The sequence below is a fragment of the Atractosteus spatula genome, chromosome 3 (genome assembly GCF_055471065.1).
Source record: "Atractosteus spatula isolate fAtrSpa1 chromosome 3, fAtrSpa1.hap1, whole genome shotgun sequence".
Classification (NCBI taxonomy): Eukaryota; Metazoa; Chordata; class Actinopteri; order Semionotiformes; family Lepisosteidae; genus Atractosteus; species Atractosteus spatula.
Genome location: NC_142708.1, coordinates 70,605,316 through 70,629,745, shown reverse-complemented (window position 1 = coordinate 70,629,745; position 24,430 = coordinate 70,605,316). Strand labels below are relative to the sequence as shown.

General features: G+C 50.2%; 2 protein-coding genes across 4 annotated transcripts; one reads left to right on the top strand and one right to left on the bottom strand.

The window, feature by feature from the left end:
• Positions 1 to 614: 614 nt before the first annotated feature.
• On the bottom strand, positions 615 to 7,055 carry asgr1a (asialoglycoprotein receptor 1a). Of its 3 annotated transcripts, XM_088911071.1 has the most exons (9): positions 6,971 to 7,055; positions 6,058 to 6,163; positions 5,556 to 5,678; positions 5,013 to 5,108; positions 4,559 to 4,630; positions 4,101 to 4,193; positions 2,887 to 3,038; positions 1,847 to 1,956; positions 615 to 944 (listed from the first exon to the last, which is right to left on the bottom strand). In XM_088911071.1, exons 2-9 carry the CDS (start codon positions 6,125 to 6,127, stop codon positions 797 to 799), a joined length of 864 nt encoding a protein of 287 aa, XP_088767197.1. In that variant the 5' UTR covers positions 6,128 to 6,163; positions 6,971 to 7,055; the 3' UTR covers positions 615 to 796. The 3 variants fall into 3 exon arrangements, with proteins under 3 accessions (XP_088767197.1, XP_088767199.1, XP_088767198.1); XM_088911073.1 differs by lacking the exon at positions 4,559 to 4,630; XM_088911072.1 differs by lacking the exon at positions 6,971 to 7,055 and having other exon boundaries at positions 6,058 to 6,256.
• Positions 7,056 to 12,337: 5,282 nt separating this feature from the next.
• Positions 12,338 to 23,963, top strand: plod3 (procollagen-lysine, 2-oxoglutarate 5-dioxygenase 3). Its single transcript, XM_088911070.1, has 19 exons — positions 12,338 to 12,555; positions 14,556 to 14,647; positions 14,981 to 15,117; positions 15,920 to 16,083; positions 16,482 to 16,594; positions 17,039 to 17,102; positions 17,205 to 17,302; positions 17,577 to 17,678; positions 17,953 to 18,084; positions 18,197 to 18,318; positions 18,554 to 18,658; positions 18,746 to 18,871; positions 19,755 to 19,896; positions 20,077 to 20,190; positions 20,618 to 20,689; positions 21,487 to 21,591; positions 21,794 to 21,940; positions 22,182 to 22,307; positions 22,692 to 23,963. The coding sequence occupies exons 1-19, from the start codon at positions 12,465 to 12,467 to the stop codon at positions 22,845 to 22,847; spliced, it is 2,208 nt and encodes a 735-aa protein (XP_088767196.1). The 5' UTR covers positions 12,338 to 12,464; the 3' UTR covers positions 22,848 to 23,963.
• Positions 23,964 to 24,430: the final 467 nt, after the last annotated feature.

Genomic DNA, 24,430 nt, shown 5'->3' with positions numbered 1-24,430 from the left:
ACTGTAAATCTTTAGCAAAGAAATCAAGTAAATTATAACTGGTTGTGGCCTTCACCATAAGAAAAAAACCTTTAAAGAACACACAAATAATTGTTTCCAAATGGTTATGACAGAGTATCCATGCCCACTCAGAAGAGTCTGTGTTGGAAGTTGCAAAAAACTGACACAGTCTTGTCCTCGGACGTCCAGCCCTCTTTATTTCCTGATTATCTGAACCTGGCCATGAGGGGAGAGTTAACTGGGCGATTTCGGAATTAGCAGAACCTCTCCAGCCATGGGCACACAGGGCAAATGTGTGGGCAGCAGGTCTCAAATCTCTCATTTTCGTCTCCGCACGTGTACGCCCTTGGAAACGCACACCCCGGCCTTCTCCGGTGTGGGACACACTGACAGCGCTTTTCCAGACAGCGTGAGAGAGTGGGAGAGACAGGCACCTTCATCCAACGCAACTGACAGAGGTTACACTGCCCCTTTTCGACTCTTTGGGGTACCCATTTACACAGCTGGGCAAAACACCTTCCTGAGGGGTACAGCCGTAGAGCCCCCACATGTGAGCTGAACCCCCCCCACCCCCCACCCCTGGAACCTCAAACCCTCAAGAGAAGCTCCAGCTGTTTTGTTGAAACTCTTAATCAAATATTATTATTATTATTATTATTTTTACATGGTTTATCATCACAGGTACACAAAATTCACAGCGGCCGCCTTCCGACGACGTGTCGTCAGAGCAAACGGGCAGAGAGCTCTGGCGCGTTCCCCTTTATCTCCTGACCCAAAGGGGGCGCCAGGGTGATGGCTACCCCGCGCGGGCCTCGCAGACGAAGTAGTAGGAGCGCGAGCAGTGGTCGTCGTTCAGGAGCCCGTCCCGGTGCAGGTGGGCACAGTCCTCGCCGCCGCCCAGGCCGTGGTCCGTCCAGTCGTCGGGCTGGCCCGGCCTCCACTTCCTGCGGGGACAGGAAAAGAGCGCGGCACCCAGGGGGAGTGAGTGTGCGGCGTCGCCATGCCGACGGGGTTGGCCTGTTTCCTGTTGCAGGAAGCAGAGGGGGAACTGACTCCCCCACCACAATTCACCACCTCAGATTCAGAGAGGTTAGCCACTCCACCGGCTCTATCACCTTGCAGCTCACCGCTGGCAGCCCACTGGAGCTCAGCAGGTGTGATCCTGGCCAGGATGGGAGACCTCCTGGGAAAAACTAAGGTTGCTGCTGGAAGAGGTGTTAGTAAGGCCAGCAGGGGGTGCTCACCCTGTGGTCTGTGTGGGTATTAATGCCCCAGTACAGTACAGTCCTGTCTCTCTGTGGTCATTAAAACACCCAGGGTGTTTCCCCAGTGTCCTGGCAAATGTCCCCCTGGCATTTACCAATCATGGCCCCCTACTAATCCCCATCTATGAACTGGCTTCATCACTCTGTTCTTCTCCCCACTGAGAGCTGGTGTGTGTGGTGGGCATACTGGTGCATTATGGTTGCATCATCCAGGTTGGGGCTGCACACTGGTGGTAGAGGGGATCCCATTTACTGCTTTGAGTGGAGTGTCCAGAAGAGTGCTATATAAGTGTAATGAATTGTTATTAATGATTATTATCCTACTCCCTGAACACCAGCAGCGGGCCCTGCATGGGTCACCAGGCTCACTGAGGAGCATGACTCTGTCTTGAGGCCACCCAACTTCAGCTGTGTGCGAGGAGCGCAGTGCAGAGCCCTAGCATCATTCCAGAGGTTACAGAACACTTTACTTGTGGTTCTTGTGGCGTGTGAGGGCTTCTCCTCCCCAGTGAGCTATACTGTAAGGAACTGAACGTAGCGAGAGGGGGGCGAAGGTGAACAAACAGGGGGAGGGTGCTCACCTGCGGTCCAGGACATAGGGTGTCCCATCCACCCACTCCCACTTGCCTGTCCTCTCATCCGTGAGACCGATCCAGTAAAATCTGGGCATGGTTTTTCCAGCAACAAACCTCTGAGACACCACGAGGAACAGAGAGGGGCATAAAGATGCCATAAGAAAAAACACCAACATAGCACGACTCAATCACAAACCCTGATAGACAGAGACACAGCAACACACACTGAATGATACCAGTGACACCGGCAGGCACAGAGGTATATGGACACTGAGCTAAGGAAATTGTATTGTAATAGTATTAAGATCAACAGCTTAGCAAAAAGCTAAAGGGGAACTGCAATGCTATTTTTATATTGCAGGGTTAGAAAGAATCAGCATTGATGAGTGCGTTTCAAACCGCAATAAAGTAAAATGGACACAGTAACTTGTAAAACCTCCAATTTACATCACAAAAAAGACTAAATTTCCAGGTGTGTGCAGTACCATATTCTGTGATTCAGAACGAGGCAACAAAACATCCAGTGACGTATTGTGGCCCTATGACATTGTAAACAAGCAGGTTTGTGAATACAGTACATCTCTTTTAATCTAATAGAAATATTGCTCTCGACTTGGGAGATATTTTTGCCAACAAATACAACTTACCTGTTAACTCTGCATGCAGATCACGTTGGAACATTTCTGCAACAAACTGCTGCACAACCTGTGCTTATTTGCTCATACTGTACATCGCGTTACATTGGTCATGACAGGGACTAGTGAGCAGGAAGGGCTGCTTCACACGTTCCAGTTCGTGGGAACTGGACTGAACTCGTGAGGTGTTGGTGACAACATGGCGACCATACAATACTTTCACAAAGTTCACAATTTTGTGCTTAATTTGACATTTGCACATTTTTTTTATACCATCAATTCATTTATTTTGTCACTAAGGGTTTAATAACCGGTCTGAGAAATTGGGAATGCAGCTCCCCTCTAATACTATATGAGCATGTCTTCCAACCTGGGGTCAGCGAGCTCTGTAGGCCAGGCAGTATGACTCACCCACTCCTGCTCGCTGTTGAGGATGACCAGTGAGGAGGACTTGCTGGAGCAGTAATCCTTGGCCGCATCCCAGGACAGGCCCTCGGTGGAGATGTAGTAGCAGCTCTCTGAGAAGTACACCCAGCCGTCCGGACAGCAGCCTTCCGTGGTCACTGCAGAAAAACGTCAGAGGAGGGGCAGCGGTCAGGGCAGACCCCCGCAGGTCCCGCCTCGGTGCCACGGCCAGGCGCAGTGAAGTCAGGGTGAGTCTGGAGTCACACAGGCGTTGCGTCTGAAGCATTTCTACCTGCCGGCCTTCGGAATAAACAGTGACGCACAAACTAAAGAACACGTGGAAACTACTACGAAGTGCGATTCAAACCGAGAACAGTAACGGGGGGGACTTCTTTTACTCAAAGGGCTGTGGGGGTCTTGAAAAAGCCGCCCAGCCATGCTGGCGAAGCCGACACCCTGCATTCGTTCAAGAAAGAACTGGAGGACCTACTCAGATGAATTAACTACCAACTGCAAAACAGGCCAGAATAGTCGAATTGCCTCTTCCCCTTTCTTACACTCACACTTACATTTATGTACTGAATGAGTCGAGTTAAAGCATGGGTGAAACCTGAGAAATCTGTATCCCCCGTCCTAGGGCAGATTCGGGGGCATGTCTATGAAGGCTCAGCCTGTCTTTTGCTCTCTGACAGCTTGTGAAGTTAACTGGGTATCTCTGGGTAAATTATTGGGTAATTAATCCATCCATTATCAGAAAGTCGCTTATTCTTGGCAGGAGTCACAGCAAGTTGCAGCCTGCCATTCAAATACAGGGTTTGGGGCTGAACTACCCTGATGTCAAGGAGAACATGCAAGCTCCACACAGAAGAGATCGAGGGCTAGAATTGAGCCCAGGACCCAGAGCGTCAACTGACACTCCACTGTGCCACCCTTTGGTAATTAATAAGTTAAAGAGCATGACGGAAACGATAATACACAGCTGCCATGTTAACTGGAGCAGCCATGCCAGTGATGGTGTATGTGTGGAGCAGTATTCAGTCCAAGCGCAGTGTGCAATAGCCTTGTGCCCCATGCAGGGCCTGATGCCAGTGTTCAGGAAATGGGAAGACATGTAAAGTTCAGGTGGTGAAGTGCGCAGTGATGTCGAGACCAGAGGAGCACGTCTCCAACATGCAGGGCTCTGCCCTTAGCCTCACGCTCTACACATCTTAGTGACTTACTGTTCCTCTTCATTTTATCCAGAATGCAGTTCATCTGGAAGACCATCGACTTCAGCGTGTCCAGTTCGTTCACAGCCATCACCGCTCTGCCCACTGGAACGACAGCGCAGCTGTGAAGACCTCGGCCCTGCCGTATACCCCTCCCGTCCTGGACCTGCAGAGCTCAGGATCTCCTGCTCCCCCTGTTATTCCAGCTCTCACCTACTTAATCAAGCTGACCCATCTTAATTAGTGCTGGGGTTAGCCAGCGTTTCAAGATGCCTATAAAGGATGATCCATCAGGGATCCAGGCTGTCTGTGAGACCCTCTAGAGGAGCCAGAGTAACGCACCAAGAGTACTAGTGCCTGTCGGTGTGAAATAAATCAATATATAGCACAAACTCTTCCAATGTACAGTCTGTCTCAGCCTAATCTTGACCTGATGGCCGACTATCACAGGATCGTGCATCAAGACATACCAAGGCTCAGCTGGGATTCTGTGGTCAGTGTGGACACCTTCAGCTTATTGATCTCCCCTTGAATCTCCTGGTCTGGAGGAGCACATACACAACATTTGGTTGATTAATAACAGATTAAATGCTTATTTAAGGTACTTACAGTAGTTATCCAGCTATGTATCTGTTTGTCTCTCAGTGTAGGAACAGCTGCCACTACAGGACCATCACTGGATGTACTGTACTGCCGCACTATCTGCAAATTTAATCTGAATTCTGTCTTTCTCAAGACCCCTGTGCACATACTGCCTGCAATTACAGCTCAATACACAATGTCAGATTGCTCAATGTGTCCTTAAATTGAAGTCCTGCCTTCTTCCTACCCAGAGTTGGGTCAGCGCAAGCTCAGTGCCAAACCATTGCCAGCTCAGGGCCGGACCTCTGCCACGCCCACTCTTCATAACAGAGGCTGGCGCACCTGTGGCTCTCCCAGCCTGCAGCTCCGCCTTGACAGAAGAGCTGAAGTTGACCAGACTGCCCTCCAATGCAATGATCCTCCTGCTCATTTTGGCATCTGCAAAACACAAATCCCACAGGAAAAGATGCCATTTCTAAGATAAAAAGATATCATCTTTGTCCAAGTAGTTATGCCTTACCTGAGCATAAGATCTATTTTTGAGGTTGTGGAGTTTTACTTTTAGTGCCTTACATATTTCTGTAAAACTAGCTCTGAACACTAAGCTCCAACCACTAAACTCTGCAACCCTGCTTCACAAATCCACTCCACAACCTTTACCCTAAACCAGACTCACTCCTGAACCCCTGCATTGCTTCGGTTCTTAACCTAACACTCACACTAGTCCTAATGCTAACCCTCCCCCCAGTACTGACCGTGAACCCTGCCCTAATTGTGATCCTACACATGACTCAAGCTGTTCTCCCGCCCAGCACACTGTATCCTGGTAAATGTGGACAGACTGCAGGAGCTGCAGGGCCAGAAGGCTTGTGTTGCTGTACTCACTGCTGACAGACACGGCGATGATGATGGCCAGTAAGACAGTGGCACTCAGGGCCAGGAGGCCCCAGAGCGCCCAGGAGGTCCTGGCGGCTAACCTGGAATGTTGCACCACCCGAGCCCCCATCTCTGCAACACAGACAAAGAGCCCCAGCTGAACCAGCACAGGTGGAGGCTGAGCCTTAAACTGTCACGTTCTGACCCTCCGGATTATGACGGTCTCAGGCTCTCACCCTTGACATGCTGACCTGCTACACACTGACCCTTCATGCGTTTCACACACACACACCCATATAATATCACCCACATACTCTGAGCCCCCCACACAGTGACCCCTGAAACCCAGACCTCCACACGCACACCCACAAAATATCACCCTCACACTCTGAACGCCCACACAGTGACCCCTGAAACACTGACCTTCACACACACACCCACAAAATGTCACCCTCACACACTGATCCCCTCACACACCAGCTCCTCCACCACCCCACCCCGTTCCTCAAACCTTTCCTCCAGAAGGCGTTCTCCTCCTGGGTGTCCACAGCCTGGAAGTCGTCCTGATATTCGTCAGCCATGGAGGCTCAGCTCCAGATCCCTTCCCTGGAAAACACCTAGAGAGGACAGCGGCTCTTCAGAGAGCAGTCTGCTTTGGGGGAGCTCAAGTGAGACTCACCGTGGACCCTGTTAAAGTACTGAAGGAACAAAATATGCACAAGACTTGTGTGTTCTAACGTTGGTTTTATGCCCAGAACATAAAGAGGAACCTGTGTCTGTCAATAAGCCAAAAGATATGATCTAATTTATACAGTAAGATGCTTATTCTGCATGTTCATTATAAATGTTTCGTTCAGACATTTATCCAGGGAAATTCTGCTTATTTGTACATTTGAGCAGTTTGTCATGTATTACTAGGTAAGCTCACTGAGACACAGTTATATGGGCAGTGCGCTAAACAGTTTTCTTCACTAATCTTCGCATGAACTTCATGTGATGTATATCCATATATAGACATACTTCTGTATTACTAACTATTAGGGGCAGTGTCACTTTAGCTTGTTTGTTCTTCAGTATAAAAGACCATCTTTAGTTACTTATTTTCGAGTCTGGTTCCTAAACACCGGTCTCCCATATGCATATGTAATTAAGAGACTTCTCCGACACAGACACCTGGACTCCTTCATTTGTATGACACAACAGTACTAACCTTACTGATTTTTTCAGCGGCCTTACCGGAGTACAAGTATTCATTAATCACAAGTAAAGCCTTCGAAGTACGAAGAAGGTGCCTTATCCAGGGATCACTCTGGATAAGCTGAAATCCTCACTCTCAGCACTGCGCCAGCCGCTGAGAGCAGGGCAATGTGCCGTCACATGTGCCCAGTGTCCAGCTGAAACTGGCGACTCCAGAGCGATCTTACCGTGAAGATTCAACACGCCCGGCCAGAGGGGCACACCCAGCGGGCGTCTGGCACCTGTTCAGAGCTTCTCCGCGCCTGAGAAAAGAGTCGAACAGGGACAAGCGGTTCTTCTCGAGCTATCAGCAGCTCTCCCCTCCCCCCCCCACATCCAAAACGTCTGAATCTGAGGTCTCGAGGAAAATCTGAAACACAGAAGACCTTGTGAGGTTTGATGAGCAGAGCTCTGTGCCACCTGGGCAATTAAGTTAGTAAAAAAAATCCCAGGGGCAGGTCCTGGTTTGCTCTTCTGCAAGAAGATCCCCTGCGGGTTTGGAGTTCGGTGGGACAACTCCAGAGATAGATTTGTGCTTCACTCACCTGTCCTGTCCTGTCCCGGGCCAAGGCACGGTCTCCTGCCAGGAGGCAAGCACAGCAGTTTTACTGTGGTCGGAAGCCTGGCTTCAGCGGGGCTGTGGGTTTCCAGTCCGTGCCAGAATGGCTCCAGCAGGGACATGCAGCGTGATGTACTTTGAGCAGCAAATATTCCACCTGTGTACACAGACCGCAGAGCAAACAGGACCAGGGTTCAACTGCAAAAGCAGGCAGGCGAAATGCATTTTTGGGAGCCACCCCCCAAGTTTAATTAAGGAAAATCTCTTCTTGCTTCTTTACTCCTCTCAACGGGCTTTAATCTGCTCTTCCCCAAGCTCGCAGGTCTTGTGGCAGTAGTGGATCAGGAGCTCATATATTCATTCATTCTGGATCCCAAAGCGGGCCAGCTGTACGCAGGTTTTGTGTGTTTGGTCTTGTTTTCTGGGGGTGAGCTCTGAAAGAGCTTCAGTGGAGTTGCAGCCAGCTTCTGTGTCTTCATGTCTTGGAATGCTGCCTACTTCATAAGGGCAGAAGCAGACAGTGAACCCGGAAGAGAGATGGTTGGGTGTGACAGCTGTTTGTAGGGTTCGTTCTGTGTGTCTTTGTAGGTTTTGGGCTGTACCTAGCTTTCCTCATGTTAAAGAAAGAGCTGCCTGTCTAGGGAATCCTTATTTAACGGACTAAAAGAGTATGCAACACCGTCCAAGAACTGGGAAGAAGACTTTCAGTTCTGTGCTGGTGTTTATAATTGTACCATGTTTACCCTTTTACATTCTGTGTGTAAATTTATGTTGTATCCTTATCCAACTTGCAACATTTATGGCTTATAAAATGCACTCTATACGCTTGTGCGTTTTGTGCTGAGTAATGAGAGAACGCAGCATCTCTCTGCTTGCTCACCAGAGGGCTGTTCATAAAAAACGTGTTTTAAAATCATACTGAGCTACGCTGTGATTTTCTGCCTCCCTACATATCCACATTGGAAAAATATACAGGAGCCATTTACACCATCTTTGTCTGGTGCTCAGTTTCCTTCCTCAGAAGTTCATTTCGGAAGAGTCCGAGGGATAAGCTCTCACAGAGGCAGGCACTGTAAGGTTTGCTGGAGAAGCAGGATGCCGTCACCGTCCCTGGCCAGAGAAATCCCCAGATCTCAATCCTATAAAAAGACATGGTAAAAATAGAACTGGTAGAACGTGCAGCTCAATCGAAGATCATGCTCGCTTTCATGACAAAAATTCACTGAAGGCAATTCTGCTTAATCTATACAACTATATCACCCTTCAGCTCACAGCTGGCAGCCCACTGGAGCTCAGCAGGTGTGAGCCTGGCCAGTACCTGGATGGGAGACCTCCTGGGAAAGCTGAGGTTGCTGCTAGAAGAGGTGTTAGTGGGGCCAGTAGGGGGGCGCTCACCCTGCGGTCTGTGTGGGTCCTAATGCCCCAGTACAGTGACGGGGACACTATACTGTAAATAGGTGTTGTCCTTCGGATGAGTAATAAAACCAAGGTCCTGATTCTCTGTGGTCATTTAAAATCCCAGGGCGTTTCTTGAAAAGAGAAGAGGTGTTACCCCAGTGTCCATGGCCTCCTAATAATCCCCATCTCTGAACTGGCTTCATTACTCTGCTCTCCTCCCCACTGAGATCTGGTGTGTGGGGAGAGTACTGGTGCACTCTGGCTGCTGTTGCATCATCCTGGTGGGGGTGCACACTGGTGGGAGTGGGGGTGGAGGGGATCCCCATTACCTGTAAAGCGCTCTGAGTGGACTGTCCAGAAAAGTGCTGTATAATTGTCAGGAATTATTATTATTATTATTATTATTAATCAATAGGGCGGGACTGGGTACCACATACTGTAATTCCCAGCCTTGTGATATACAGTACATGTACAGCTCAGAGAAGCCCCTCCATGTTTGTCTGGGGGGGCTCCTAATTTTTGGGTGAGCGCACAAAAAATTGAATCACAATCCCATGTGCACTAGGAATAGCAACACCCCAGAATTAAACGTGGTGAAAGATTTACGGAGTGTTTTACCTGGCTACACGACGAGTGTACTGAGGGGGGACTAAGGGGCAGCTGGAGAGCTGGAGGAGGGGTGCAAGGACGTGTGCGAGGGAGAGAAGGGGCTGACCTATAGTTTTTATTGTTTTTAGGTGAGGAAATGACATCTGGAATGATGACAAATTACTGACTGACGAGGCTGATTGAACTCGGCTGTTGTCATCCGACATGACTGGTCACGGGCGGAGCTGTGGGACTTTGGCTCAGGATCTGCACCTGTGGCTGGAGGGTTGCCGGTTCGTATCCCGTGGCCGGCAGAGGAATCCTACTCTGTTGGGCCCCTGGGCAAGGTCCTTAACCCCAGCTGCTCCAGGGGCGCCGTATAAATGGCTGACCCTGTGCTCTGACCCCCAGCTTCTCTCTCCTTGTCTATGTGTCTCATGGAGAGCAAGCTGGGGTCTGTGAAAAGACAAATTCCTAATGTAAGAAATTGTATAGGGTTAATAAAGTGATCTTATCTTATGTACTTTGGCTCCAGACTCCATTAAGTGGCTTTGCCCAGGCAGGACTGGAGCTGACAAACTCCGGGGAGGGCTGCGGCCTTCATTGGAGCTTTATTCCCACCCCCTCCTCTAGGTGGCGGCTGTGCTCCCTGTGTGAGCTCTGCTCTCCGAACGGCGGGGCTGAAGGGGTTAACCATAAATCATCCCAGCTTCCCACCCACCTCCCAGCTGGAAGGAAGTTGGGATTCCTGGGAACAGCCACAATTACTGACCTTTCACATGTGAGTGTTCTCTGCATTTCATCCACGTAATCCTTCTCCAGTCCTCCGCTGGCAGAAGCAACAGCGAAAGACGAACTAGACAGAGCAACAGTTCCTTCTCATTTTTAACGGCCGGTGTGCACATTTTAACATTTCAAGCTGTGCAAATTTTTTTCCCAGTGACAAAAACTTGTGCGCACTAAATTGAGCGTATGTACAACTGTAAACCTGAAATTATCTTTTGTTAATATAGTCATCCACATATAAGCATAGAGATCCAAAAGACCGGGACGGCGATTCCACGAGCCCAGTCATGGAGACCGAGTGTCGAGCGAGCTTGAGCAGTGAGGTTCGAGCCTACGAGAGCAGAGATATCGATTATCGAGTAGTAGTAATAATAATAATAATAATAATAATAATAATAATGCACAAAGCCAAGTTGAGCCTCTCGCAGCCAGTCTCATGTGGTCAATTTCGCATTTTTCAATTGACGACCGTGTTCGTTTTATTATTATCATTTTGGGGGCGGGGGGGTTTAATTTTTTGTGCGCAGTTCAATTTCCTATGTGCGCTGATTTCATAACCTGTGTACGCGCGCACACGCTCGCGGTTCAGGGGGGAACATCGATGCGAAGTGCAGTGAAAACTGATAAAAAAAACAAACAAACAGGAGGCTTTTCCGTACTCATAGGTTTGAGGAACAAGTGGATCAGACATGGTCCGAACCGAAACCCTGTCTTCTTTCATGAGAGGGCAGAAGGAGGAGATCCTTGGATCAATCAACAAGCTACTGTAGACTGGCCACCCCTTCCTCTCATCTGCAGTGTTTCTTAAGCTCCTAGGAGCAACAGACCATCACAAGAGAAGGACCCTCCCTCGGGACAGGGGTCCTTATCGCTGTCCCGAAGGCCCGCGCTCTCTCACACTGTCTGGTTTGAGTCGCCGCCCGGCTCTGAGTCGCCCGGCTGAACCCTTCACTGGCCCAGTTACAGGATTCGTCTGAACCGTCCGACTGTCTTGAAACTTGCCTTTTATCATCTATTGTGTTTCGCAAGTCTAAAATACAAAACCCCAGGGTTTCTAGGAGAACAACAACAACAAAAAAAAAAACTAACAACCTGCAATCAAGCAACTTGTCACTTCGATCAAGGCTACGGTTAGGTCATTAAAAGGTCAGCAGAGCGGGGGCGCCAGCCTAGAGCACCACGCGAAAATAAACTTCATCCTCTTAATAATCACTTCATTCAAAAGCGATAAAAACAGGCTCGGAGAAACGGGGCTTTTTCTGTTGAATTGATCCGTCATTTCGGTTCCAGATCCCATCCGGTATTCTAACGTGCCTTTACTGTAATGTGATATTTAGTGTTGTTATTGCTATTCTTCTTATTGTTCGCATTATTACTTTATTATTAATTACATTTTACATTAGGCACTGATACGAGAGCAATGCAATCGTATGCAGAACAGTACAAGCAAAAGCAGGTATAATAGACCGCGGTAGAAGCGCGTGCCGTTGTGCCAGTACAAAAACCAAGGCTGTGCTGCGCAACGGGAAAATACTATATCCGTGATATCCGTGACGTGGGCGGTTTTATAAGAATAAACATACACACGAACTAGAGGACAACGTGGGACACCCGGTAACGGTGATGGGTTCCGTCTTTCCAAATCAACAAGTCAGTTACACGGTGTCTCCACACTGAGAGGCAGGCTTTTCCAATCCAGGGGCTAATTCAGGAATACTGAGGAGCGTGGAAATACGGGTCATTAAAAACCGAGGCAGATGATGAAGATAATGAGCACTATCACTGCGGATAGGGAACTGCGGCTTTTCCCATTGCAAGTGAATTAAATTTCCCAAGAAGTCGTTCTGCATATCCCGTCAATAGACCTGGGACCCGGAGCCGGACACCCCTCCCCACCAAATCTAGCCCCCCAGTTCCAGTTCCAATTCCTGAGACGTGGCAACACTCATCTTCCGACTCCCTTCCTCGCACGGGGGAGGTAACTCGGACACCCTCCTCCGCTATTCACGAACTTTCCATTCAGGCAGCCGAAACATATTTTATAAAAGGAAAGTTTGTCCTACCCCCCTTGTCGCCCCGCCCCCCTCTCCTCCGGTCCTCTCTTACGACTGGGTGGCGGGCACATCAATCACCGGCCGGGCGCAGCTCATTGGCTGGCTCGTCCGAGGGGGCAGGCGCGGGTCTCGTGTGTCGGGATTTAGGTGCATTTTTTTAGGCTCGGGCCAGTTTTCGCGAGACTTTGCGGGCGTCGGGTTAAAGGGAGAGTGAGTGGGGGACGTGTGCTGGAGCCAGAGAGAACAGGGTTAGGGAAGACGAGACAAAATTAGGGAAGGCAAGGGACTGACAGCGCAATGGAGCTGACTTCTGCTTTCCTCATCTGCGCGATCTGCCTCGGGATCTCGGACCATGTCGCGTCGGCGGACACGCAGGCGATCCCTCCAGGTAGAAGCGTGATCTCGGAATGAACAGTTTAGCGCACCGTCACAGGAGTACGCTATAAATTGCACCCGCATACTGGCATCTCAGTCCGCTCCGCTAATGCCATGTAAACTTTAAAACACTAGGCCACTACAGCTGTGTTATTTCACGCCTTGTTTGACTGCACTGTCTGCGGTTTACAGTAAGCTAGCTAGAAAAGGTGATTCTCTGGTAAAGAGATGACTCTTTTTGTGAAATGTACGTATTGCTAAGGTTATTAACTTGGGTTGCATTTGACCATGGTACGCTTTTCGGCCGGAGTTATTAATATCCGAGAAAACAAGGTCGGATCTCAGGCTGTCTGGATTCTTGGTCCCGAGAAGCTCAGTGCCATTAGCACACGGCTAACTCCTCCAATAAGACTGATTGATTAATTGATTGATCCGACCGCCCAGCGCTATCTTCTTCCTATCCAATTACTGGTCTCTGAAAAGTCAAACAAACCGCTTTATACAAGCAGTGAACTGTCTGGGGAAACTGGGTGGAGGGGAGCACTAAAACATATGGACCCTAAGTTCCTACGCATCAACATCGAGGCGACTGTTTTCCCCGGACGGGTCGGAGAAATTTTGAAAACGTCTTAACGGCGGATTCGACACATCAACGGGGCGCAGGCGAATGTCGTGAGCGGTTTCGTTAACAGGTCGGCTCGCCGGAGGGAGTGAAAAGCACTGCGGTCAGCCTAAGGGTGCAGTACAAAGCAGCGATTGATTCACTGGTGCGACCCCACGGCCCCCCCACCCACCCGCGGGCTCGTAGCGCGGGGAGACAGTCACGTATGAGCGAGATTACACTTTGCCCGGGTCCTTTTAAGATGTTTTTTTTTTTAAATCCTTTGACCGGGACAAAGCAGACAACGCACACAGCCGCAGTGGTTTAGAACCAAAAATCAGAATCGGGATTTCTAAGATCTCTCCCTTACAAAGGCGCTCTTTCTACCCCCCAGCTGGGTTCATCTCCGGGTTTTCCCATGAGAACCGAGCGATATGGACCTTGGTCCCCGCTTTCTGACCGTTATTGTGGGGGAAAAAATTAAAAAGCAGAAAAAAGGACACTCTCTCTGGGGCTGCTGGCCTCTCTGTAATTCTGTAAATGAAAAAGAATTTGACCCATTGTGGGGACCGATAAAGCGCTTTTTACCAAAAAATACCCACTGAAAGGTAGATGGAGTTGGAGACAGTGTAGCAAGTTTTGTACTCCAATATACAGCTTTAACCTGGCTGACACCCCATTCTTAAAGTTTTTTTCCTATCGGAATAAAGTTGATTTCACCCAAAACTTCTCACGATAAGTACATATTCTCACAAAATATTAAACTTTCATCACTTCGAAACCTTCTCAACCGGGTGCCTGTCCTTGATCAATCAGTGCGAGTGGATGGTGGGGCCTGGATTTGCACAATGAAAACGAGTCCGAGCCCGACCGCCGGCTTTTGTCCGTGCCGTTTCTCTGTCCCGGTTCTGGAGCCGCGGAGCCGGAGTTCGGGGGACATTTGTGGTGAATCTTCGGGCAAACTGTGGGGAACAGCATGTGAGAATGTAAGCCCTTTCAGAATTGCGTACAGTGACGGGTTTGGGTAAATCCGTGTGGCTCCTACCTGAGATCTCGGCACCTGGACTCTGGTACAGTGGTGAGTTTGGGTTGGTCTTGCTCAGTCTTGCCTGCCATCCCCCCATGCCCACAGGGGGTGGGGCTGGGGGTGTTGACTCGCAGGGATGGGATGTCCTTCCAGAGAGCCGCAGAAGGAGATTGAGCATTCAGTCAGCCTGTGGTGATCTGGTTCAATCACCTCATTGTACATGGAGGGTGCTGGTAGGTCTGGCTGTAGGCGTTTTGGATGCTGTGTATTATGTGATTCGTATACTATAACAGTATGTACATTAGATGCAGTGTATAGGTGCATCGTACTACATGCTTAACATCGGCTGCACTGTGATCTGTATCCTGTCTGCTGTGTCCTCTAGAGAACCTGCTGGTGATCACAGCAGCCACCCAGGAGACAGATGGGTTCAAGCGCTTCATGCGGACGAGCAGGCAGTTTAACTACACCGTCAAGGTGAGGCCCTGCGCTGTCCAGCCCGTCTCTTGAAGACGGGGGTGGAGGGGTGGAGGGCAGTTTGTTCCTGAGGCTGGGGCAAGGGAGAAACACTGTGGTACAATCCAGGGGCGACGGACTGAACGGGTGTCGGCGCCCTAAGCCGACGCAGACGAGAAGGAAAGCCGGTGTTGTGTTCAGACGGGGTGGTCTGCCTCTCTAGGGATGGGGTCTGGGACTGTGATCGGTTCTAGCTCGTGTCTCGGCGTCCTTGCATCAAAGAGAGCTTCTGCTCTTGGTGGTTAACCTTCCTCCTCTGCTCTGTCTCTCTTCCTCCCCCCCCCCCGCGTGCAGGTGCTGGGGCTGGGGGAGGAGTGGCGGGGGGGAGACGTGTTGCGGACGGTCGGGGGGGGGCAGAAGGTACGCTGGCTGAAGAAGGAGATCCAGAAATACACCGACAGACCGGAGCTGGTCGTCATGTTTGTGGACAGGTCAGGCACCCCGCCTCTAGCCATGCTGAATGTGTCTCTCTCTCTCTCTCTCTTTCTCCTGGAATTTCCAGTTTCTTCCCCTTCCTGTCCATGTGCTCGCTCTCCTCTTTCTCTGTTCCCGTCTGCGGCTCTGGTAACCGAACCTGACACCGGTCCTACTTGCCCAGACAACAGCTGCCCCACTTCGGGTGAAAAGGCGTTTTGTCAGTGTAATGAGGCACCGAGGTGTGGCCAAGAGCTCACGAGCAGCGCTGAGGTGGGAAACGCCACGACCAAAGACAAAGGGGAAAAGAAAGACCTGAACAATAAAGCCAGCACTCGGGCCTGCAGCGTGCTAATGGCAAGGAACAGGGAAAGCGCTGAAAAAGGAAGCCAACAATTTGAGACAGAAACTATGGGGTAGCTAACGCACAGCAACTCAGCCAACTAATGGATCGATCAGTTGCCTGCTGTGGAAGTCTGCCTGCTTGAGCGTGTTCTCAAGGCGCCGGGAGGTGTGCTGTCCCGCGTGTGCATGCAGGACAGATCACCGGCGCCCACTCGGTCCGAAAACCGATAGTGCTGCTGTCTCCCTCCTGCAGGGAGACGGTCAATCCCGCTAGCCACCCGCGCATCACCAGCCAGGCCGGCCAGAGTCCAGGCACTGCATCCAGTGTCCGCAGGGCCCCAGTGTGCACAGGCACCCAAGCGTGGGAAGGTCCCCTAAGATCCGGGGGAAGTTCCAGAGTACCCATGAGCCTCGGTGTGCCCCAGTGAGGAGAGAGGAGGGGGGCCCTGACTCTTCTCTCTCTCTCTCCTGCAGCTATGACGTGATCTTCGCCAGCGGGCCCCAGGAGCTGCTGTGGAAGTTCGGCAGAATGAATCACAAGGTGGTGTTCTCTGCTGAAGGCTTCTGCTGGCCCGACCAGAAACTGGCTTCTAAATACCCTCCTGTCTACACTGGCAAGCGCTACCTGAACTCTGGGGGTAAGAGACCGTGCCGGGCGGGAATATGCGTTCTGGTGCAGGGTGGAGCGGGTGGCACAGAACAGGCGAGTGCAGTGCATGACAATATAGTACAGGCGAGTGTAGAGCTATGTGCCGCAACAGTCTGTTGTAGTATAGTAAAAAGATCCAGGATTTCGCACCATTTTTTTTGGGAGGCGGAAGGGAATTTTTAAACGAGACAAAATTGTCGATTCTTAACTCGACAAAAGGTCGTTTTATTATCGGAAGCTGGAAAAAATCTCTCACGCTATTAACCGGTGAAGGAGTGCGTTGTCCAATGGAGAAAAGCAGTCAGCTTGAGCCTGCTGATGCAGAATAGCTCTGAACAAAGTGTTATGTTTCTTATGTCCGTATGCGTGTCTCCCTTTCTGTCCCAGGCTTTATTGGCTACGCCCCGCAGCTCAACGGCATTATCCAGCAGTGGAAATACAAAGACAATGATGACGACCAGCTCTTCTACACCAGGATCTACCTGGACAAGGCGCAGCGGGTCAGTTGAGGATAGTAGGGGCACACAGCACTGCGTCGGGTTGGGGCAGTGAGTTTGGAGTTTGCACAGCACGCATCCGACGCAGCATCAGTACACAGCCCAGGACCACCTCTCAACAGAATCAGCACGAACTGTAACAAGTAGAGCGTCCTATATTCACTGGGGATTGATGTGGGCTATAATTGGGCTGACCTCCACCTGTGCTTGGGCTCCTGATTCTTCTGCAGCAGGCAGATAGAAGGTCTGCAACATTCATGGTAGACTATTGTTGCTTTTGCAGACAAGCTATGAAGGAGTCCTAGTCGTCAGCTTTTGTCCGATTCTGTTCTCGGAAAGCTCTTTCTTCCCGGTGTCAGACCGTGCCCAGTCACGAGGGTTTGACGGACATGAGTGTGTGTGCGTGCTGTGGAGGAGTTGGCAGTCACTGAGGTGCTGTTCTTGCAGGAGAAGTACAACATGACGTTGGATCACCGGTCGCGGATCTTCCAGAACCTGAATGGTGCCATAGGTGAGACGCTGTCCTCCCTTCCCGGCTGCGCTGCTCTTTCTCTGTGTTACGCCCCTCTTCCTCAGTAACACTGTGACCGCGTCTCGGTCTCCACCCTTACAGAGGAAGTGGTCCTGAAGTTTGAGAAGGGGCGCGTCCGAGCCCGGAATGTGGCCTACGACACTCTTCCCGTGGTCATCCATGGAAATGGGCCGACCAAGGTAAGCACGGCCCGGAGTCGGAGCCTGGCGGGGCATAGCCTGGGTTACTGAACATGGTGTGCTGAGTCAGTGTACTGGACAGGTAAGAACCGAGGAGGAGGCCAGCCCCGATTCACAGCCCAGGCCAGCTCTTTAATGCTGTCGCTTTCTTAAAATGATCAAGACAGACGTGATCAGTTGTGTGCTCAGGAGTAGGGAGTGTAATTAGTCTGGCAGTGTTGCACATGGAAGTTTTAAAGTTTTAAGTTTTAGCTCTGTGTCGGTCTGTCTGCAGCTCCAGCTGAATTACCTGGGGAACTACGTGCCGACAGCCTGGACCCACGAGACGGGCTGTGGGATCTGTGACGATGACTTGCTGGACCTCAGCGATCTGACGGTGAGTCTGTCCCCATTTCCTGCAGGCGCTCCGTAATGTGTTATATAAAAATCAGCCATCTCTGTGAGCTTAGTTGTTAGGCCCACAGGGACTGACTCTAGAAGATGCCTCACTGCTGAGTTTGTCTGTGTTTTTGGGTTTACATACATGGCTTTGCATAAGTGTTAATCATTTCAGATTTTCCATGAGGGAAACTGTGCACAGACATGACATTATACTGTATTTTGTGATGTGTAGTGTCCAGATTGTGACCATTTGTGCTTTCTCTTTGCAGGACGAGGAGCTGCCCACAGTGCTGATTGGAGTATTCATTGAGCAGCCCACCCCCTTCCTCCCAGAATTCCTGGAGAGGCTGACCACCATGAACTACCCCACCGAGAAACTGCGGCTCTTCATCCACAACAACGTCAGTACACGCCCACACAGCACCGTGGAACCACACGGCTACGTATCCCCGCATTGCCGGGCGAGCTGTAGAAGTGTGCACATGACGCTCCCTGCTTCTCCCCCTCTCTCAGGAGGTGTACCACGAGCAGCACATCCAGCAGTTCTGGCAGAGGCACAAGGATCGGTTCCCAGATCTGCGGCTGGTGGGGCCGGAGGAGAATCTGCACCAGAGCAAGGCCCGAGGCATGGCACAGTGAGTCCCCACACGCGTGCACGGTCTTTCTGTCATGGCGAAGACTTCCTGTTCTGTCTTTACTGTCCCTTTTAAAAGAAGGAGCGATTTGGGCTCTGAATAAAAGGTATACATATAAGGCCATCTCCAGCTGTCTGGAATTGCCGGTTTTTACTGGGACCTTGTTTCCTGATCGCCAATATGCATATCCATGCCCGCCGACTCCCACTCTCTCTGCCTTTCTTTCGACTTTCAGGGACGAGTGTCGACAGGACCCCTCGTGTGATTATTACTTCAGTATCGACTCCGATGTGGCGCTGATCAACCCGGACACCCTGCGCATCCTGATCGAGGAGAACAAGTGAGGGACTGACTTTCTCAACACTTCTTTTGCTGTCCGGATCTCTCTTTCTGACAGTGTGCCACCTTCTCCCTCCTTCTCTTGCAGGCCGGTGATCGCACCCATGCTCTCGCGTCATGGGAAGCTCTGGTCAAATTTCTGGGGAGCCCTGAGTCCCGAGGGGTTCTACGCCCGGTCAGAGGACTATATCGACATTGTCCAGGGCAAGCGCATGTGAGTCTGGGGGGGAAAGGGCATTACAAAACTCCCACCATCCAAGCCTCCCTCTCTGATCGCTAGATAACGTGAGGGACCTGCTCTTATCACACTACGGTCTTAATTGGCCATGGTGCTCTTTATCTCCTTGATCTCGCTAACTCGCTTGGACCCAAGATTTTCAACACGTTAAATCTTAATCTTCTTTGCAGATTCGGGCTCAGCTGATAAAGTCTGGACATTTGCATGACTGGACTTGCAAGGCAGGAAAGTGTAATGTTAGGAATTTACCCTGAAGAGCTGGTGCTGGGAGAGTTGCATTCTCTGCGATGGGCCTGGTGTTTAGGGAGTCGGTAGGCAGGTTTGCCTGGGACCAGGAAAGGAACACTGTATTTACAGAGGGCGCTTATTTGAGATGGCGGGGGTGTCGGGAACACATCGCCAAGCCACGTTATTTGATTCTAACACTATGGGATCCTTCAAGAGACAGGTGGGTTAGGTTCTGGGATCAATTAGTAAACTAAAGAGCTGGAACAAATAGACTACCCCTTGACTGCAATGTTTCGAACTCCCCTACGATAACAGGGTACTGGACCGACCACTTGCAGACTGGTCTAGCATTACCCCTGGAGCGTAGCCCTGTTGGGATGAAATCGGAGACCCCCCCCCTTCTGCTCATAAAGGCAGTTGCAATGAGAGGGTGCAGCAATCCCCTTCCACACTTCCTCGCCCTTGTGCATCAGCGTCCTGCCACAGCACCCGAGTTCGATCCTGTGTCAAGCCAGGCTGTAAAGGAGAGCCAAAGCTCGTAGTCAGCACTGATATTTGTGTTAAAGAGTCCCTCCTGTCCCTCTTCTTCCTTCTCCATCCCACTCCCTCTCTCGGGCTCTCCCCCTCACAGCGGGGTGTGGAACGTACCCTACATCACCCAGGTCTACCTGATGAAGGGGGAGGTGCTGCAGAATCAGCTGGCCCAGGTCAACGTCTACTCCCAGGAAGGAATGGACACCGACATGGTCTTCTGCAGGAACGTCCGCGAGCAGGTCCGTCTGTCCTCCTCTCCGCGTGGTACCGATGAGAAAGCGAGTGCGTTAACCCCCCCCCTCCGGGCTGGGCAGACTGTTGATTGTAGAGCATGCGTGTTAGCCGCCCCTATCCCTCACGGGCTTGGTGCAGTGTTGATGGTAGAGTTGAGCATATTTACCCCCACCTGTCTCTTGCAGGGGGTGTTCATGTTTGTGACCAACCGGGACGAGTTCGGCAGGCTCATCTCCACTAGCAACTACAACATCAGTCGACTGCACCCCGACATGTGGCAGATCTTTGACAACCCTGTGGTAAGTCACTCGCGTGTCCACACCTGCAAGATCATTCTGGCTTCACAACTGCCTGATCCGTTCCATGTTTTTCCAGCTGCAGGGCACTTGTGTAGCAACACTGGGGGCTGCAGCTGTGTAAAGTTAGTTGTGCAAAGCCCCAGGAAAATGGAGAAAATATCTGTGGTTTTTTGCTTCAGTGTTACTGAAGAGTGTTACTCTTACTGGCGAAACCTGGAATAGATGAAACTGCTTCTCCTTAGCAATCTGATTGGCATTCTTGCAAAATTAAACATCAACTATGGTAAACAAAATTAGGAAGAGATACACAAAATAATGTAAAAGTATTATGACCAAATGAGAAGATATATTGATATATTGTGTCCAAGAAGAAAACGCATCCAGCTCAGGAATATCACATGCATTGGCTCTCTGTTTCTTTCTTTAGGACTGGAGGGAGAAATATGTCCATGAAAACTATTCCAAAATCTTTGAGGATGACGAGAACATCGTGGAGCAGGTGAGGAGATAGGAAAATGTGCCTGAGGAGGGAGAGAGGGAAACCAGTTCACTTCAGTTCAATTTGTCATCTGCACAAGTGCAGTGAAATGCTTATTTGCATGTATGCTCCAATACAAAGACATTAAGGAAACACCAAAAATATAAACACGGAACAGCAGCAGCAACAAGTTAAATAACGTACAGCTTAATAAAAACCCATCAGTGTGTGCCAGTGGTAGAGTTCAGTAATCTGACAGCCTGAGGGAAGAAACTGCTTCTGAATCTGGAAGTTCGTGCCTTCGTGCTCCTATAACGCTTCCCAGAGGGATGGGGGGAGAAGAGTGAGAAACCAGGATGATTGGTATCCTTAGCGATACTTCCACCCTTCCTGAGACAGCAAGTTGTAAAAATGTCTGAAATAGAGGGGAGCTGTACTGCGGTGATGGACTGGGATGACCTGATCACCACCTGTAACGCCTTCCGGTCCGACAATGAGCTGCTGCCAAACCACACTGTAATCCCACACGTGAGCACACTCTCATTAGCGCACCTGGAAAATGTGGTCAGGACAGCTGAAGATGGACCAAATGTTTTCAACTGACTGAGGAAGTAAAGGCGCTGTTGTGCCTCCTGTGTAGCCCCAGTTACATGCTGGGACCACATTAAATCATTAGTGATGAAGGTACCTAGGACACCTGGGGAACAGATTATTATTGAAGAGGGAGAGGATGCTTAGGGAGGCTGGAGAGTGGACAGAGAGAAGAGACGGGATGAAGCTGTTTAATTGACCGCTCTGTCAATCACTTTTTCCCCCAGCCCTGTCCGGACGTGTACTGGTTCCCAGCCTTTTCCGACCGGATGTGTGATGAGCTGGTGGAGGAGATGGAGAATTTCGGGCTGTGGTCTGGAGGGAGGCACAAAGTAAGGACAGCTAGCCAGCAGATAGCTAGAGAGATGTGAAGCAGTGGGCTTATGTCCAGCTGCAATATTCGCCCGTCTATCCATCTGTCTGCTACTTTATCTGGCAGTTTTTCTGCCAGTGTATGACATGCCTGTATAAGCTTGTCTGCTTGCCTACCCATGATCCTACACCTCTGTCAATCTGAGCGCCTCTCCCTTTCAGGATGAGCGGCTGGCGGGGGGCTACGAGAACGTGCCCACGGTCGACATCCACATGAACCAGATCGGCTTCGAGAAGGAGTGGCTCAAGTTCCTGAAGGAGTACATCAGCCCCGTCACCGAGAAGCTGTACCCCGGGTATTACGCCAAGGTGAGACCGGGCACGCCGAAGCACAGTTCCCTCCCCTTCAGGATCCACCAGTCCCAGTGCAAGCTGCCAGTCTCCCCCTGCCACTGAGCGGGCCACGGCGCTGGCACTGCGAAAGCACGGAGAATAGGGGAATTTGCCCTTGAAAAGCCGAGATCTTCTGCCCAAGCGAAACCTAGATCGTACCAAAGTGAATTCTCCCAGTCCGACTCCCTCCCTGTCCCCTCTTCTCTCTCTGTCTCAGGGCCAGGCTGTGATGAATTTTGTGGTGCGCTACCGGCCAGACGAGCAGCCCTCCCTGCGGCCGCACCACGACTCCTCCACCTTCACCATCAACATTGCCCTCAACCGCAAGGGCATTGACTTCCAGGTACGACAAGCGGGCAAAGGACAGGCTGGCTGGATACAGAGCAGTTTGGGGCACCGCTGGGTGCAACGTGGCACACATTTAATAGATAACTGTTGAACAGGTGCGAGTCGGGAGCTGCGTCAGCAAAGGAACGAGTGAAGACTTATTCCATGCTGAAAAGAGAAGAAACGAGACGTACTGGCTGTGGAGCCCTCTTGAGATCAGAGGCTTCTTCTCCTGAAGAGGGCTCCACAGCCGAAACGTTGGGTTTCTTTTCCCTTATCAGCGTGGAATAAACCTGTACTCGTTCCTTTAATGGGCCAAGTGTGACTGCCCCGGCTGCCGCATACCGACCATGCTCTGCTGATGTTCTGGCGTTTTGACCCGCGCTGTTTTGTGTGGCAGGGTGGCGGCTGCCGATTCCTGCGCTACAACTGCAGCGTGGAGACCCCCAGGAAGGGCTGGTCCTTCATGCACCCCGGCAGGCTGACTCACTACCACGAGGGGCTGCCCGTCACGCAGGGCACGCGCTACATCATGGTGTCCTTCGTCGACCCCTAGGGCCTGGCCGGAGGCCCACCCCATTGTGGTTCTGATGCGGACTCGCCTTGGATTGGGGGGAGTCTGCTTCCGTCGCTGCCCGTTAAGCCAGAAGGAGCCAGACTGTTGGAAAGCAGTTTCATAACGTTCTCACCTCCATTTCTTTTACGTTTGATAGAAAGTGGTGCAGGTTCACACAGGATGTTATGGGATGGCCGCCATTGTGGCTCCAAGATCCAATTAGGTGGGGAATCGCAGGAGCCAAAATGGTGGCAAAACTATGACCAGTTCTTATGTTCTTTGGTGCAGTTGTTCCATTTCTCTTTGGCGTATCATGCAGTGTTTTTAGGTTATTGAAACTGACATCATTCCATCTCCAACACCGGATAGTGAATAGTGAATTGCAGAGCCTACAGAGCCACAATGGGAGCGTATAGGAATCCATATCATAGCCTCCCTCTACTGTACTAACTTGACAATCAGTACTGGAGAGCTCAAGAGAGCTCTGTACCTCACCCAGTGTGGAACAGGAGCTCTGACCGGAGTATGCAGTTGTCATGGTGACAGAATTAACATTTTTTAAGGACTGATGCTTTTAAAGTTACAAGCACACTCAAGAACACACAACAGCTCTTGAAATAAAAGGAAGAAAAATATTTCTTGACAATGTCAGGTTTGGTATCATCCCTGCTTGTTTACATGTTACCCAATGGTCTATAGCTTTAGGTAATGTCCCTGTGAATTTAATGGCCTTTATGACCCCCCCCAGACTGTAAAATCCGATTACCCAGACACCTGGGAGGGACACAGAGCTGTGAAGAACATTAGACAGTGTGCAATTGTGTTTTAAATATGCAACCAAATAAAATTTCAGATTTTTTTTTGCTGGAAACCAAAACTTGATACCCCAGCAAGGAGCTCGATATAAGGAAAATACTTGTGGTTTAATTTAAGTGTAGGTATTAATTTCTTATGTTTCTAAATTATTATTTTTTTGCTCATTTGAAGACGTCGTGCCTGTCTTTGTATTCTTTCTACACCTCCGATACAAGGCTTTGTACAAAGCGCGTTAACTTATTTTTGTAAGGATTGGAAAATGTGCGAGTTTTGTGAATTAAAAATGCCTTTGTAAACGAAGCGTTGTCTTTCACTGGGGTGGAGGAGGGAGAGGGTAAAGTTCCACATTAGTGGGAAGGATTTCAGAATATAGGCCGGATCGTTAGAGACCGTTATTATATTGTCAGGCCGCGCTTGCACCGTATTTCAGTGTCCCCGGTTCTGCCATAATTATAAACATACACACAGTTTCCCGTGGCCTGTTAGCTTACCGGTTCTCCCCAGTGCTGGGCAATGATCCCGTCTCATTTTTATATTTATATTTGGAAAAGGGACGTTTATATATATATACTCAAGTTCTAACAAAATGCTTTACAAAGGATGACACCTTGTGTCTAAGGAGAGTAGCGTACTGGAAACCGATCGGTTTTGTTAAAAAAAATCTGTCGTTTTGGGCTTCGGGAGTCGCTTGGTGTGACGTCTTTGTCAGCTCTCGGTCTCTTTTTTTTAAAAAAAAGTTATTTAAACACCAGAGCTGCAAAAAAGGA

Coding starts and splice junctions, on each gene's coding strand:
- asgr1a (XM_088911071.1), bottom strand. CDS start 6,127: ATGGCTGACGAATATCAGGACGACTTCCAGGCTGTGGACACCCAGGAG. Junction 4,194..4,558: donor AGAATCCCAGCTGAGCCTTG/GTATGTCTTGAT, acceptor CTGTCGTTCCAG/TGGGCAGAGCGGTGATGGCT. Junction 1,957..2,886: donor TCAACAGCGAGCAGGAGTGG/GTGAGTCATACT, acceptor GTGGTGTCTCAG/AGGTTTGTTGCTGGAAAAAC.
- plod3 (XM_088911070.1), top strand. CDS start 12,465: ATGGAGCTGACTTCTGCTTTCCTCATCTGCGCGATCTGCCTCGGGATC. Junction 17,103..17,204: donor GAACCTGAATGGTGCCATAG/GTGAGACGCTGT, acceptor CCACCCTTACAG/AGGAAGTGGTCCTGAAGTTT. Junction 18,659..18,745: donor ATCCTGATCGAGGAGAACAA/GTGAGGGACTGA, acceptor CTTCTCTTGCAG/GCCGGTGATCGCACCCATGC.